The 13,996-nt window shown below is 38.4% G+C and overlaps 1 protein-coding gene across 2 annotated transcripts in view; it reads left to right on the forward strand.

Moving 5' to 3' along the window:
* SNTG1 (syntrophin gamma 1) overlaps nucleotides 1-13,996 on the forward strand; it is a 318,609-nt gene that overhangs the window by 204,079 nt on the left and 100,534 nt on the right. For both annotated transcript variants that reach the window (XM_030971023.1, XM_030971024.1), the window contains exons 8-10: nucleotides 5,966-6,068; nucleotides 7,480-7,562; nucleotides 12,762-12,892. In XM_030971023.1, coding sequence (XP_030826883.1) covers nucleotides 5,966-6,068; nucleotides 7,480-7,562; nucleotides 12,762-12,892 — 317 coding nt within the window. The remainder of the gene's footprint in view (nucleotides 1-5,965; nucleotides 6,069-7,479; nucleotides 7,563-12,761; nucleotides 12,893-13,996) is intronic.

Below are 13,996 nucleotides of genomic sequence, written 5' to 3' on the forward strand. Positions count from 1 at the left end.
AAAACGTGTGCTGTCACCTGGGATCAAGAGTAATTTTCCTTCTAAGTGGCCAGCCTGATGGGACTTGTCAAAAAGCATCAAACCCTGAATCTCTGTGTATGTTACTCTGAAATGATGTTTTGTGTAGTGCCTTAGTAGCTGGAGCATTCAATAAGCAAGCCCTGCTTCAATTCCATTGCTTCGTCATCTTGCAGGTCCATAAACCTCTATCTGCACTTTTCAGTATAACTCTTTAGTGGTGGGCACTGGAGGGTGTCTTTGCTGTAAATTCCTATGTTACTGCATCCCCCTACACTTTTTCAAAACTGTGCTAGCAGCAGGATACAAGCAGAAGAGAGCTCAGAATAGAAGGGCATGTCTTCCTGTGTTCTTGGGAAGTGCACCACTCTGCCCTGCAGTTCCTGTCCCCTTGTTTGAGATAGCCCCCAGTTCTAGTGTGCAGCCCTTTGGGTTTGTGTCTAAATATCTAACATGGTGTTTGGAGCCAGACAGCAAAAACTTTAAAATGTACAATTGTGATAGTGTCAAACTATAGCCTGAAGTATGCTTTTAGTTGTGCAGCCCGAATAGGAACTTCTGTCATAAAATTGTGTTCTATATACAGCCATGTACACCATACACAGTTTGCTCTGTATATTGGAAAGAGAAATTTTTTGAAGGGAAGAAGCTTTTGATTTTGATATCTCTTGATAATATATTTCTTTATTAACTTCAATTATTGGCAAATACTGTGATAAATATTAGGTCATAGGAATTAAAAACTCACTATGCATTGATGTGTTCCTAATAATTCTGTATTAACTACATGGTGCATTTACTAAATAAAGCAGTAGATTTTTAAAATAAAGGCAAATTCAAGACAGTTGTGTGCATAAAGCCTTGTAGGTTTTGACCTCTGTGTGATTGTGTTAAAATGTGTGTTTTGTTATCTGCTGATGGACGTGATGCTTGGGTATTGTGTAACTGTAGAGTGGCTAGAAAGGTGCCTTCTACCTTTTCTTTTTTTTTTTTTTTTTCTGTTTTCCCAATCTGTATAGTTCAAGGTATTCACCAAAAAATTGAATTTTTCTTCAAAAACTGAAGAGTGAAATTTGCTTCAATTCAAGAGAATATAGATCTTGGGATCTAAATAAGTGTTCTGTTTTAAATCCTTACCAGTTTATTGGTGGGTAAATTTCACTGGTAATTTGAGAGGGGATTTACAGTCTTATTCAGGAAAGAATACTTACAGAACGGACTTCACCCTTCATTGCTTTCCTGAATATATTGAGAGAGACTTCAGCATATGGTCTAATGTTTTCTTGAACTGGGAATTTAAAAGGGTTTTAAAAGGCAGTATCATTGTAGACATTATTAAAAATTTGGATTAGTGTTGTTACTATGTAGATATTTTCTTCAGCAATATCACACATCACCATAAAATTTACTCATTCAAATAGCCCCCTTACAGTCATTACAGTAATTGCATAAAACTATAGTCACTGTCGCTCCAGAAACTCTGACTCTCTTGTCACTATTTCACACAGCTACTGGCTCAGACATGCACAACTGGGTTTTTTACCTATATCATTTCATTCACGAACATCCTAAATTTATATGGGGCTATTTGTTATAGAAGTAAATTAATTCTTGGTCCCACTGTTAGTAAGGTTATACTTTTTATAACAAAGTTTATTGACAATATTTAATGCTTCTCTTTGTATAGTTCTTTCCACATGTACTCATTCTGAATTAAAAAGAAATATGATTTTTAAAACAGCAGCAGGAATTTGATATATGTAGCCATAATGTTGATGAGGAGATGTTAAGATTTTTCTGTGTCATGGCTTTTTCCTGTTACAGGGATGATTTTGTTAGATGCTGTGCACCAACAAATGAATAGCTGGTATTATTCACTAGCTGAAATAAAAACATAAAGGTAAATAAACTATTAACAGCGGTACTAAATATCTTTTCATCATTTAGTCCATGAAACTTCTATATCAACATATTAAGTGTTACTATTATTCACTTTTAACCAGAAAAATTAAAACTTGACATAGTTAGGTAAATTCATATGCCTAAAATCTAAGGCTTCATAGAATATCTCAAAAATATTAACAAAAAAATCTATCTTGACTAGTCTTGAATAGACTATCTTGAATAGTCTATATAGCCTCTGAAAATAAAACAGATCATTGCCTTTCAGTGATACAAACAATGAGCAAATCTTTTTAATGGTGTCTGGTCATGCATTTTCTGCAATTTAGAACACATTGCTTTAGAAATTGCCAAATCTCTTCTGAAAGGAATTTCTCCATGGCCTACAATGGGAATATATAACGTAGTGGGAAATTGGAAATGTTTGGTCTACTGCTGAGTTAAAGTTTTGTCATACAAATATTCCCTGGATTTAGCACTGGGAATTTTTCTCACCTTTGCCAAACTCTTCATATATGATAAAAATCATCTCAGGGGGTTGCTGCATTGTTGATGAAATTTTTGAAAACATGTTTTTATATTTAATCAAAATTAGTATTCCATCAAAAATAAGTTTCTTGTTAATTTTGTACAGTTTGGGTCCAGTTACATCTTTTTATATACTAGGGAACATCATAGGATCATAGAATATCCTGAGCTGGAAGGGACCGACCAAGAACATCAACTCCTGTGCGAGACACCCCAAGAATCACACCACGTGCCTCAGGGTATTGTCCAAACACTTCTTGAACTCTGTCAGGCTTGGTGCTGTGACCATTTCCCTGGAGAAGCTGTTCCAGTGTCCAACCACTGTCTGGACACAAAACCTTTTAGTGGTAGCCAAACTAAACCTCCCCTGACTCAGTTTCATGCTGTTTCCTCAAGTCCTGTCACTGGTCCTGGGAACGAAGAGATCAGTACCTGCTCCTCCTCTTCCTGTCCTGAGGGTGTTGTAGACCACAGTGAGTTCTCCCGTCAGTCTCCTCACTTTCAGGCAGAACATACCAAGCGACCTCATAAGGTTTTACCTCCAGACCCTTCACCATCCTCATAGCTCCCATTTAGACACTCTCTAGTAGCTTGATGTCTTTTTTATATTGTGATACCCTACACTGCTCCCAGCTCTCAAGGTGAGGCTGCCCCAGTGCAGGGCAGAGCAGAGCAGGACAATCCCCTCCCTTGTCCAGCTGGAGATGTTTTGCCCAGGAGACGTGGTTGGCCCTCCTGGCTGCCAGGGCACTGTTGACTCATATTCCACTTGCCATCAACCAGGATGGCAAAATGTTTAAAATATTTTTATTTTATGCAAATTTAGAGATGGCTTCTTTATTAGCAGTAATGAACTGAAAATCTCTTATATAGCTGTATTTCAGTAATATTGAATTTTGTTGACCATTTATACACAGTGGGAATGAGGCCCTAATTTAAATTCAGTACTGATACAGACTGTTATTTGTGGCTAGCATTATCTTTAGTAATTTGATTTTTCATTTCATATGTAAATTAAAGACAAAGAATGTAAAATAACAGTAAAGCTTTCAACTGAAAGTTAGAAAAAGACAATAAAGTAATTAAATGCTCATTTTCTTCACCTAACCTTATTTCCCAGAATGGTATTGTTAATGACTAGAAAGTAAGAAAATGGAATAGATAACTCATCTGCTCTTTGTTGAACTATTACCTAGTAGTTTTCTCTTTTAATCTTTTATCTCTCTTTAGTCTTTATTCGGCATGTCAAAATTTAGTTACTTTCTGGATTATATGCTTCATACACTCCAAAATATATTTCACTGAATAAGTATTGCTGATTTCAACTGAAATGTGTTCCAGCTTAAAGTTTTCATCCTATGAGATGAGGAGGTTTGAGGGAGAGAGAGGTAAGAGAAAAAAGTCACAGTAGGCTACTTATGGCCTCTTACAGGCTTTATAAAGCAATATATTATCAAGGGAAATCATGTAGACTCTTGGAAGAACAATTTAGGGCTGTTATTGTCTCAGCTTCTTTCAGAGATGATATCCACTTATCTTAAAAGGTGACTTTATATATTAAAGTTAGTAATGCTATAACTTCTTCACTTTTTTATTCTCTGTTCCTGAGTAAAAAGAAATACCTTTTTTTAACAGCAGAGAGAGTAGCTGTATTTTCCTGCACTTTGTCTGTCCACATCTGTTGAAACAATACAGAGTACATACCTATAAGCTAAACTGTGTGACTGCTACATAAGAGAGGAAAAGAATGAATTTTCTATGGAGGCTGAGGATATAGGATGGTATCTCTTGTTGAATTCAGGACTTCAGAGTCTTGGTCTACTTTTCTGCACATTAAAAGTCATCTTTCTAAGAAATAATTGCTGCTTACAAATTTTAAGATAGAAAATGCATCAGAACTGGGAACAGCTCATCAAAGAGACTCATGTTTCAGCCTAAGTGATTCCATGATTCTGTGTTACAGATGAAGTTTTTGAATGCACTATAAGTCATTAAATCTGTTGTGATGTTTCTGTGTTTATTTGCACGCATACTTATAAATACATACTGAACTGCAAAATGTGCATTGGCTACCATTGTGCTATTTTAAACAATAAAGACCCTAGAATTTCAGTTACTGAATCAAATATTCTGTCATCATATTTCAGTCCTCTGTGGCAACCAGCCTGGAGTAGGCAATATTGTGTTTGAAGGCAAAGTTGACATTTTTTCCTGAAGAATTACTTTAAGTTTACAGCATAATGCAGTGATTGCATGCGAAAGCATCCCAATGTATAGTTATACACATGCATGTAAATAACTCTGTTGAGTAGGTTATTGACAAGCATAATTAAAGAATAACAGTGCTTCATGAATTATTTACAAGGCTTTCTCACAAGCAGCAGCATGACAGAAGAGTTGCCTATGTGTTATCCAGCTACACAGGAGAAAGGGAGGAGATATGTTCTAGTTTAAAATGACTGCCTAATGTCTCACTGTGGAGCAGCTCTCACAGCAGCTCTCAGCTGCCTGTGATCTGGCTCTTCACAGTATGAACACAGTCACTCAGAGAGACATGACATTCTGTTATTGTACACCCAAATTAAATCAGCCCTTGAAGAATTTTGAAGTTACAGAGCCAGAACAGGAAATGGTTGTTCTCTGAAGCAGATCTGGTTGTTCTTGGCTCTCATAAACCAATTCAGATGTTCCTCCTCAGCCATTTAATACAGCATTTGGCTTAGTTGCTTTGTGTCCTTACTGCTACTCTTGGGAGGTGCCTGGAGTCCCTCACTCTGCTGTATGTTTGGGGTGTCTACAGCTGTACCCCACAAAAGATAAAGATGAACAGAAGCCGAAAGGGTAACTACTGGGAGAGTACAAGAAGGCTAAAAGTATTCCCAACTGGATAGGTTCTTTGCACATTCTATGCCCAAAATGCAAGCTGCCCTTTGGCGAAACCTAAGCTTGTGCTTATCTAAGATTTAAGGCTTAAAATAGGTTCTTTTCCTCTGTGTCTGTGATGAAGATTAGGTCTCTCATCCATGCCGGAGCGCCTCAGCTAAATTTAACTCTGAGTGTTGGAAAGACTTGCTCATAGGATTATGGTACAGCTGTGGAAACTACTGCTGTTGTTTTGCTTCAGGATTTATAAGACAAGAGAAAATATATATGCAAAGAGAAAAGTATGTATTTATTTTTTAAAATAAATACATGCTAGGGGGGATGATTCCAGACCTGAAAGAGGAAGTTACATAGCTGAATATTTTCAAGGAGAAAGTCTGCACAGGTCAAAGGCAGTATTAATACAGAAGGGTAATGCCCCTCTCACCCCATTAACTGTATGTGTGGCTAGAAACACAATAGACAAGTGCATAGCAAGCTTCACGTCTTGCTTTCTTCTCAAACAAATATAATTGCAATAAACTGCTAAGCAGTTACATTCTGATATGGGAAAGTTTTGTGGTGTTGCTTACATTTGCTAATGCATTTTGATAATAAGTTTATTTCAAGGTGTCTGCCTTTATTTCTTTTCCAGGTACAGGTTCTTCGCAATGCAGGGGAAGAAGTGACCCTAACTGTGTCCTTTCTGAAAAGAGCACCTGCTTTTCTCAAACTGCCACTGAATGAAGATTGTGCATGTAAGCCTTTATTACATGACCAATGAACCCTCAATTCAGTACCCATGAACACTTGCAGCTTCTGAAACTACTGTTCATTGAGGGTGATTGACAGCAGCTTTTACAATCAACATTGGTGTCCAAATATGAGTTGATCCTATTGCCAGGGCTTGTGTTAAGACTGATCTCAAGAGAAAAATTGCTATCTATGGTAGAAAAACCAGATAACTAGGCATTTGGCTGGTGTGAATCAGTAAAGTTGCAGGTGAAACAGTAGAATTACATTAGTTTGCAATAGCTCACGTCCTGGTGCAGAGTATTTAAAATCAATTTTTCGGGGAGCATCAGCTAGTATTTTAGTCCCAGGGAGTTTTTTCTTGTAAATGTGAAAATGAGATTGCGTGTATATATTTAGAGGACTTTGCTGTTTAAAATTCAGAGGCTTTGGTGGAGATGTCTGTCTACCTAAGAATAAATTACTCTGGAATGATAAGTGTTTTGTTTTAGTCCAAACTGAGTTTTAGTGAACTAGCCCCATGAGAGCCATATAGAGACAGCTGTCTTCCTTTAATTATATTAAATTGTAAGTGTGGATGCATGATGATAGACAATTGCAGCATATCTAACCATATTCATGTATCAGCCTGTGCCTTTTGCCACCTCTGCTTTCCTTCTGCTTTTTGCTCCCTAAGAGAGTAAATTAAATCACTCAAGTTTAAAGCAACAAAACAATAAATACTTGATTTCAATACTTTTAGCCTTTAATTTTAAGTTTGTAGGAATTAAATAATCTAAATAATGAAATAGCATTTTATACAAACATTTGATGGAACACTGTCTTTTTATTTTGCCTATGTATTAATTTTATATGAAACAAGAAAACAAATCAGAACACTGTATTCTTAAATAAAAATATATCCCAGTACTTTCTCCCTTTTATAAAAGGCTGTGGTACCACAGAGTACCCTGAGTGATGCACAGGAATGTACATTTGCATGGGTCCTATCTTGTCACTTTTGAGGAGTAGCACTGTAATTTCCTAAACCATTATAAGTACATTTAGAAGTGTAAACTCCACTGACAGTAACAAAAGGGTTATCTGACAAATTCCTTCCAGTAAAAACTGACAGAAAAGGTTCACACTTCCCTTTTATTGTCAAATTTGAAATAAACATTGTGGGATTTTTTTTCTTACCAAGCAGACATTAACTTTTTTTTAATCAAAGCATTGGGAAAGGTTTTCTTGAGCCTCCATTTAGCTTACAAAGACAATCCACTCAAGCCAGAAAACAGATACTGGCTGAATGGAGAAAGTAAATCAGTGTTATATATCATAGAAGTTTTTTGGGTTTGGGGAGAATGCATATATACATATACAAATTTTAATTATAGAGTAACGAAGAATTTTCTTGTGAATTTGTATTTGTATTAGGTGCCCCCAGTGACCAAAGCAGTGGCACATCCTCTCCCCTTTGTGACAGTGGTTTGCATCTCAACTACCACCCCAACAACACGGTAAGAACTTGAATCTCCTTGATGGAATTACACAGAAGAGTAGTTATAGTATAATAGCTGTGTGGAAGTACTAATAAAGGACATCAACAGGGAGGAGCTCTAGCTAACTCTGGAGACAGACAGTTCTGTAGTGGGAAAAAAGAGTAGCCAGAAAATATGGCAGGGAATTAAATGTGGCAAATTATCACAGCTGAGATTGTGCCTTGATGCATGTGATTACTGTTTACTTGGGCAGCAGGTATTCTGCAAAAGTTTTTCCTTCTACATTTTTTTCTCTGCATAGGAATTAAAATTCTTAAAATGAAAATATATCTATTTATAAAAAAGGGAGAAAAGTTTTTGAGAATATTTTCCATTACTTATGTTGCATGCATTATCTAAAGCTTTTCTCAAAAGATTATTAGGTGCATGTTTTTGCCTATTTTTAAGGTGAGAGTGTTCTACTTCTGGTAATGTGTACTTGAAATCTTACCTGAAGTGGGATAACATTGTGGAGCAGAGTGTCTCTGGGATAAAATGCTACAGATGTCTGATCAGATATTTAATAAAAGACACCTTTGAAGTGCAACAAGGGCCTTTAAAAATTTTTCTTAGCCAGAAAATGCAAATTTTCCTTTATTTTATGTAGATCTAAAGGTTTTTTGCTCAGTATTTGGTTTTGTGATAGATGAAAATAGAAAAATAAACCAGTATAGGACACAATTTAAAAAAAATATTTAAAAACCAGAAATGTAAGCCATACTGAGCAACCATTTAGTTTCCATCTTGTTTTATTGTACTTTCATGTTTTCTAGTAAAGGTTTTAAATAGCAGCCCACAGATTTAAATATCACTGCCACAGATTTAAACAGAATTATAATCTGGAAAACCCTTGAGAATTATGAACATTTTAGGAAGTGGAATTCATAAATAGATATCAATAAAATTGATATCAAATAACAATAAAAATACACGTTACTGGTGCAGCAACAACAAAAGCAAACTTGTCTAAGGAATCTATATAGGTATGTATGTCTGTATGTAAAAAGGCTATGGCAGTAGATCCTAAACTGATTTATTCAACTAGCTGCTACAATTCTAATTTTGCTTTTATGATAAAAAAAATGTTTTCATTTGTGAATTCTTTTTTTGCAGATGTCAAAACTGATCTAGATGAGCTGTAGTTTCTGTTTGAACTGACAATAATTTACTGAAACCAAGTGTTTTTCTTTCAGTTTAAATAATACAATCTGGTATCATGAGCCTATAATTCACCCTAAATTAAATTTTGAAGTGAAGACCAAGATGTGGTTCTGACATGTCCCCTTGTCAGGGGAACAGAGTTCTTCATAAAACCAAACCTCTGTATGAATTCCTAAGTTATGTACAACTCTTACGCCACAGCTCTTCATTTTTGTCAGAATATTTTCTAGGAGGAATTATGACAGCTGGATGCGCATGATCAGTGAGCACCTGGCTCATGGTTGGACACAAAGAGTCATAGTAAACAGAGTGAATTTAGGTGACTGGTCACTAGTGGGGTTCTGCTGTATCTTAGGGCCACTGCTCATCAAAATTTTGATCAGTGACTTGGGTTCAGGATTCAACGGAATACTAAGTGAGTTTGAAGATGATACAAGAAAATTTGGAGGAACTTTTGATTCCCTCAAAATCAAATAGGCTTTACAGAGAGACCTTAACAAATCTGAGGGCTGAGCAGCCACCAAACTTATGAATTTTAACAAAGGAAAGAGCTGGATTCTGCCTCTGGGAGGGGCAGCCTCTGGATGTACAGACAGGCTGGGAAATGAGAAGCTGGTAAGCAGTGTCACAGAAAGGGACCTGGGGGTTCAGGTCAATGGCAAAGTGAACATGAGTCAGCAGTACCCAGGCAGCCAGGAGGGCCAACCCTATCCTGGGTTGTATCAAGCACAGCATTGCCACCCCAGGCAAAGGAGGGTATTGTCCTGCTCTGCTCTGCTCTGCTCTGGGACTGCTTCACCTCGAGTGCTGGGAGCAGCGTTGGGCGCCATAGTATAAAACAGGTACAAAGCTGTTAGAGCACTCCAAAGGAGGTCAACAAAGATAGTGAAGGATCTGGAGGAGAAGCTGCATGAGAAGAGGTTGCTTGGTCTGTTCAGCCTCAAGAAGAGGAGGCTGAGGGGAGACCTCATTGCAGTTACAACTTCCTTGTGAGGGGAAGAAGAGAGGCAGACACTGATCTCTTCTTCTGTGTGACCAGTGATAGGCCCCAAGGGAATGGTGTGTCTGAGAGGCTTAGGTTGATATTAGAAAAAGGTCCTTTGCTTAGAGGATGGAACGCTGGAACAGGCTCCCCAGGGATGTGGTTACAGCATCACCCTCACAGAGGGCAAGAGTTTGAAAAAACTCTCAGAAACATTGTGAGATTGTTGGGGATGTCTTGTACAGGGACAAGAGCTGGACTTGATGATCTTTGTGGGTCCCGTCCAACTCAGACATTCCATGATTCTGTGGCGTACACCCACAGTCTTATTTCTTAATTTATAGTCTTTTTAATTCACTTGAAGGAGGCTTTTGACTCAGAACTTGGAGTAGACAAGACTTTGGTCTTTTGTCAACAGTTTACAGAGTTTAAAGGTAGGGTTAACATTTTTGTTGTAGCCACACCTAGGCCCAGAGTTTGTACCTGAACTTTTACTGCATTTCATCTTTTCCCTAAGTTTAATCACAGGTAAAAAAGGTTCCCAGAACCAGAGAGAAAACATTAAAAATTCAAGATGTTCAATACAACATCCTAGCTTAGTCTTCATAGCCAATAATTTATTTATTTTTATTGAATCTGTGGAATTTCTCACCAGAAATTTAGTGTTTTAAATAAGTGAACTACCTATGAAAAGCTTGCTGGTCAGCTAACATGATATTTATTGTGATATTTTGTTTCATATACATAAAAGATATATGAACATATATGCAAAAGCAAAGTACAAATTGGTAAAGCTTTATAATTCCATAGATCTTACACAGAATGCACTCTCTAGGAAAATATAAAGTGTATTTAATTTTGGTAATATTTATATTATAGAAGATACTAGTAAAAAAAAAAAGAAATTTGAGATTAAAAAGAATGTAAATCAGCAGGTTTAATTTTACTGATATGTTGATATACTGTCACTCGGTACTTGGGAGAAGCGGCCAACCCCCAACTGGCTACGGCCTCATTTCAGGTGGTTGTGGAGAGTGATAAGGTCTCCCTGAGCCTTCCTTTCTCCAGGCTAAACAACCTCAGCTCTCACAGCTCCTCCTCACAGGACTTGTGCTCCAGACCCTTTTCCAGCCATATTGCCCTTTTCTGGACATACTGCATCACCTCAATGTCCTTGTTGGAGTGAGGGGCACAGGAGTGAACACAGCCCTCAAGGTGTGCCTCATCAGTGCCAAATACAGGGGGGCAATCACTGCCCTAGTCCTGCTGGCCCCACTATTTCTGATCAGGCCAGGATGCTGATGGTCTTCTTGGCCACCTGGGCACACACACTGGCTCATGTTCAGCTGCTGTTAACCAGCACGCCCAGGTCCTTTCTCATTGTTCAGGTTTCTAGTCACTCTGCCTCCAGCCTGTAGTGCTGCCTGGGGTTGTTATGACGAAAGTGCAGGACCTGGAATTTTGTCTTGTGAATCTCATACAATTGACCTCAGTCCATTGATTCAGTCTGTCCAGATCTCCCTGCAGAGCCTTCCTACCCTCCAGCAGATCAACACTCCTATCCAGCTTGATGTCAGCTGTGAACTTACAGTGCACTTCATCCCCTCTTCTAGATCCCCCTCTTCATCAATATTAAATATTAAACAGTGCTGGCCCCAGCTCTGAGCCCTAGACAACGCCAGTCATGACTGTCCACCAACTGGATGTATCTCCACTCACCACCACTCTCTGGGCCTCACCATCCAGCCATGTTTTTACGCGGTGAACTATGCACCCATTGAAGCCATGAGCAGCCAGTTTCTCCAGGAGAATGCTGTGCCAAAGGCTTTACTAAAGTCTGGGTTGACAACATCTACAGCCTTTCCCTAATCCACTAGATTGGTCACCTGGTCATAAATGGAGATCAGGCTGGTTAGGCAGGATTTGCCTCACATGAACCTGTGCTGGCTTGGCCTGATTCCCTGGTTGTCCTGTACATGGTGTGGGATGGCACTCAGGATGATCTGCTGCATAACCTGCCCCAGGTCCATCTGACAGGCTGTAGTTCCCCAGATCCTCTTTCTAGCCTGTCTTGTAGATGGCATCATATTTGCCAACTTTCTGTCAACTGAGACCTCTCTGTTTAGCCAGGGCTGCTGCTGGTAAGTGATGGAAGGTGACTCACTGAGCTCTTGTGCCATCTCCCTCGCTATCCTTCAGTGGATCCCACCTGGCCACATAGACCTGAGTGTGCCTAAATGCTGCGGCAGATCACTGGCCATTTCCCCTTGGATTATGGTGGCTTCAGTCTGCTCCCTATCCCTGTCTCCCAGCTCAGATGTTTGCTACTAGGCAAATAACTAGTCTTACTATTAAAGATTATGGTAAAGGAGGCATTAAATACCTGAGCCTTTTCCTCATCCTTTGTTGCTGTGAGAAGGCACTTTGAAGAATCCTGCTCTCTCAGAAAAATAACATCATTATTAGCACTATTTTATAAAGCATTCTAAGAGGTGTTGTATTTTTAGAAACAGATGTTGATAATTTAACTTTTTATAAGCAGTTCTCATGCAAATCTATATTCTTTAAAAATGCTGGTCAAATTAGGCTCAAGATATTTAAATACTCATTCTTTGTAGATGTGATCATAACCATGATAAAGTTCAGTTTTCATATAGGCACTGTCTTCTGTAAGTAGGTAAAATTAAAATATTCATCACTTCAGCATGAAATTTTGACAATTTTGACAATTTTCATCACATGTTAAATTCCATTCCCAATTACCATGTTTTGAGGTGATATCATTAGAAAAGATATGTATGTAAATGTGTACTGAGCCACAGGAAACTACTGAATTATGGTTGTATTGTGAATAATTTAGAGGTCCTATTCAGAATCTTTCCAGTGCTCACTAAAACTAATGACAAGTGATTTAGGAAAAAATGGAATACTGCCAAATTAAATATAAGTCTTTGAAGTCTATCTCATTCTTTCTAAATCTGCTGAGTACTTACAATGAAGTTCAAAACTGAGAAGAACCTTTTAATGTTTTTCAGGATACGTTATCATGTTCCTCATGGCCAGCATCCCCAGGACTTAGATGGGAGAAGAGGTGGTGTGATCTTCGATTGATTCCACTTCTTCATTCACGATTTTCCCAGTACCTTCCAGGATCAGATTTGTGCAGGTAAAGAAGTTCTGAAGGCTGAAACTTGACTTCTTAGTTGACAGATGCGTGCCCTAGGGAGTTGCCCTGTCGGAGAAATTGCGTTATTAATTCCATGGCAGCTGACAGATACATGAAATATAGGAGCTTTCATTAAGGTCTTTCTAGATCCACCTTGGCTCGTGTTCTCCTCTGACATCAACTGGGACCTGGTATGATGGGGAGAAGATGATGGGTGATCTTTCTACTTGCACCTAGTGCTCAGCACCTTTTGCAGTTTGAGATGAAACATACATCATCATATTTAATAGCTGCTAATGCTCCTGTCATCAAAAGCTTCTAAATGGCTTGGTTTTATATCTTTGATTTTTGCAATACATCATGGCATTAAGCTCTGCAATGTGATTATATTTTTAAAATGTATTTCCTTCTGTTTGTGTAAAATACATAATCTGATACCTACATTGGGTGAAATAATCTTGTTTGAGATCAGCAAGGGCTGACTGCCCCATGAGGAAGATAAGCCAAGAGAGAGGGTTGCAGTGAGGCTGGACAAGGCATTGTCCATGCAGACAACAATCCTACCCCACTTCTCATGGAGGAACAGAGGAGGCTTAGGAACAGTCTTTAGAGGAGTCCATCATGGTCAGGTGGGGCTCAGTTTAGGCTGGGAAGTCAGCCTAAAGGTCCAGATCAGTGGGATGCATGTCCAAGCACAGGAGTAGCTGCAACCATACTCAGGTGAGGACCACGAGCAAGAGCCTGAACTGATAAGCATCTCCCAGTTTTTGTATTTGCTTTATGTTTATAGCTACAGTAAGGAGTTGATGGGTTTTTTTGTTCTGTTTCCATATAGCTAAGGTTATTTTTTCCCATATTTTACTTTGCATGTATTAACATTTAATTTCATTGCAAATTTGTCACAATCACTGGGATAGCTGTCCAAAGCTCATAGTCAGATTTAACTTTATGGCATCATCGTGATGGGTTGACCGTGGCTGGAGGCCAAGTATCAACCAAGCTTCTCTATCACTCCTTTCCTCAACAGGATGGAGGGGAGGAAAATAAGGTTGAAATATTCTGGTGAGTCAGGATAAAGGCAGTTTAATAAAGCAAAAGTAGAAG

Source organism: Camarhynchus parvulus, chromosome 2 (genome assembly GCF_901933205.1).
Source record: "Camarhynchus parvulus chromosome 2, STF_HiC, whole genome shotgun sequence".
Classification (NCBI taxonomy): domain Eukaryota; kingdom Metazoa; phylum Chordata; class Aves; order Passeriformes; family Thraupidae; genus Camarhynchus; species Camarhynchus parvulus.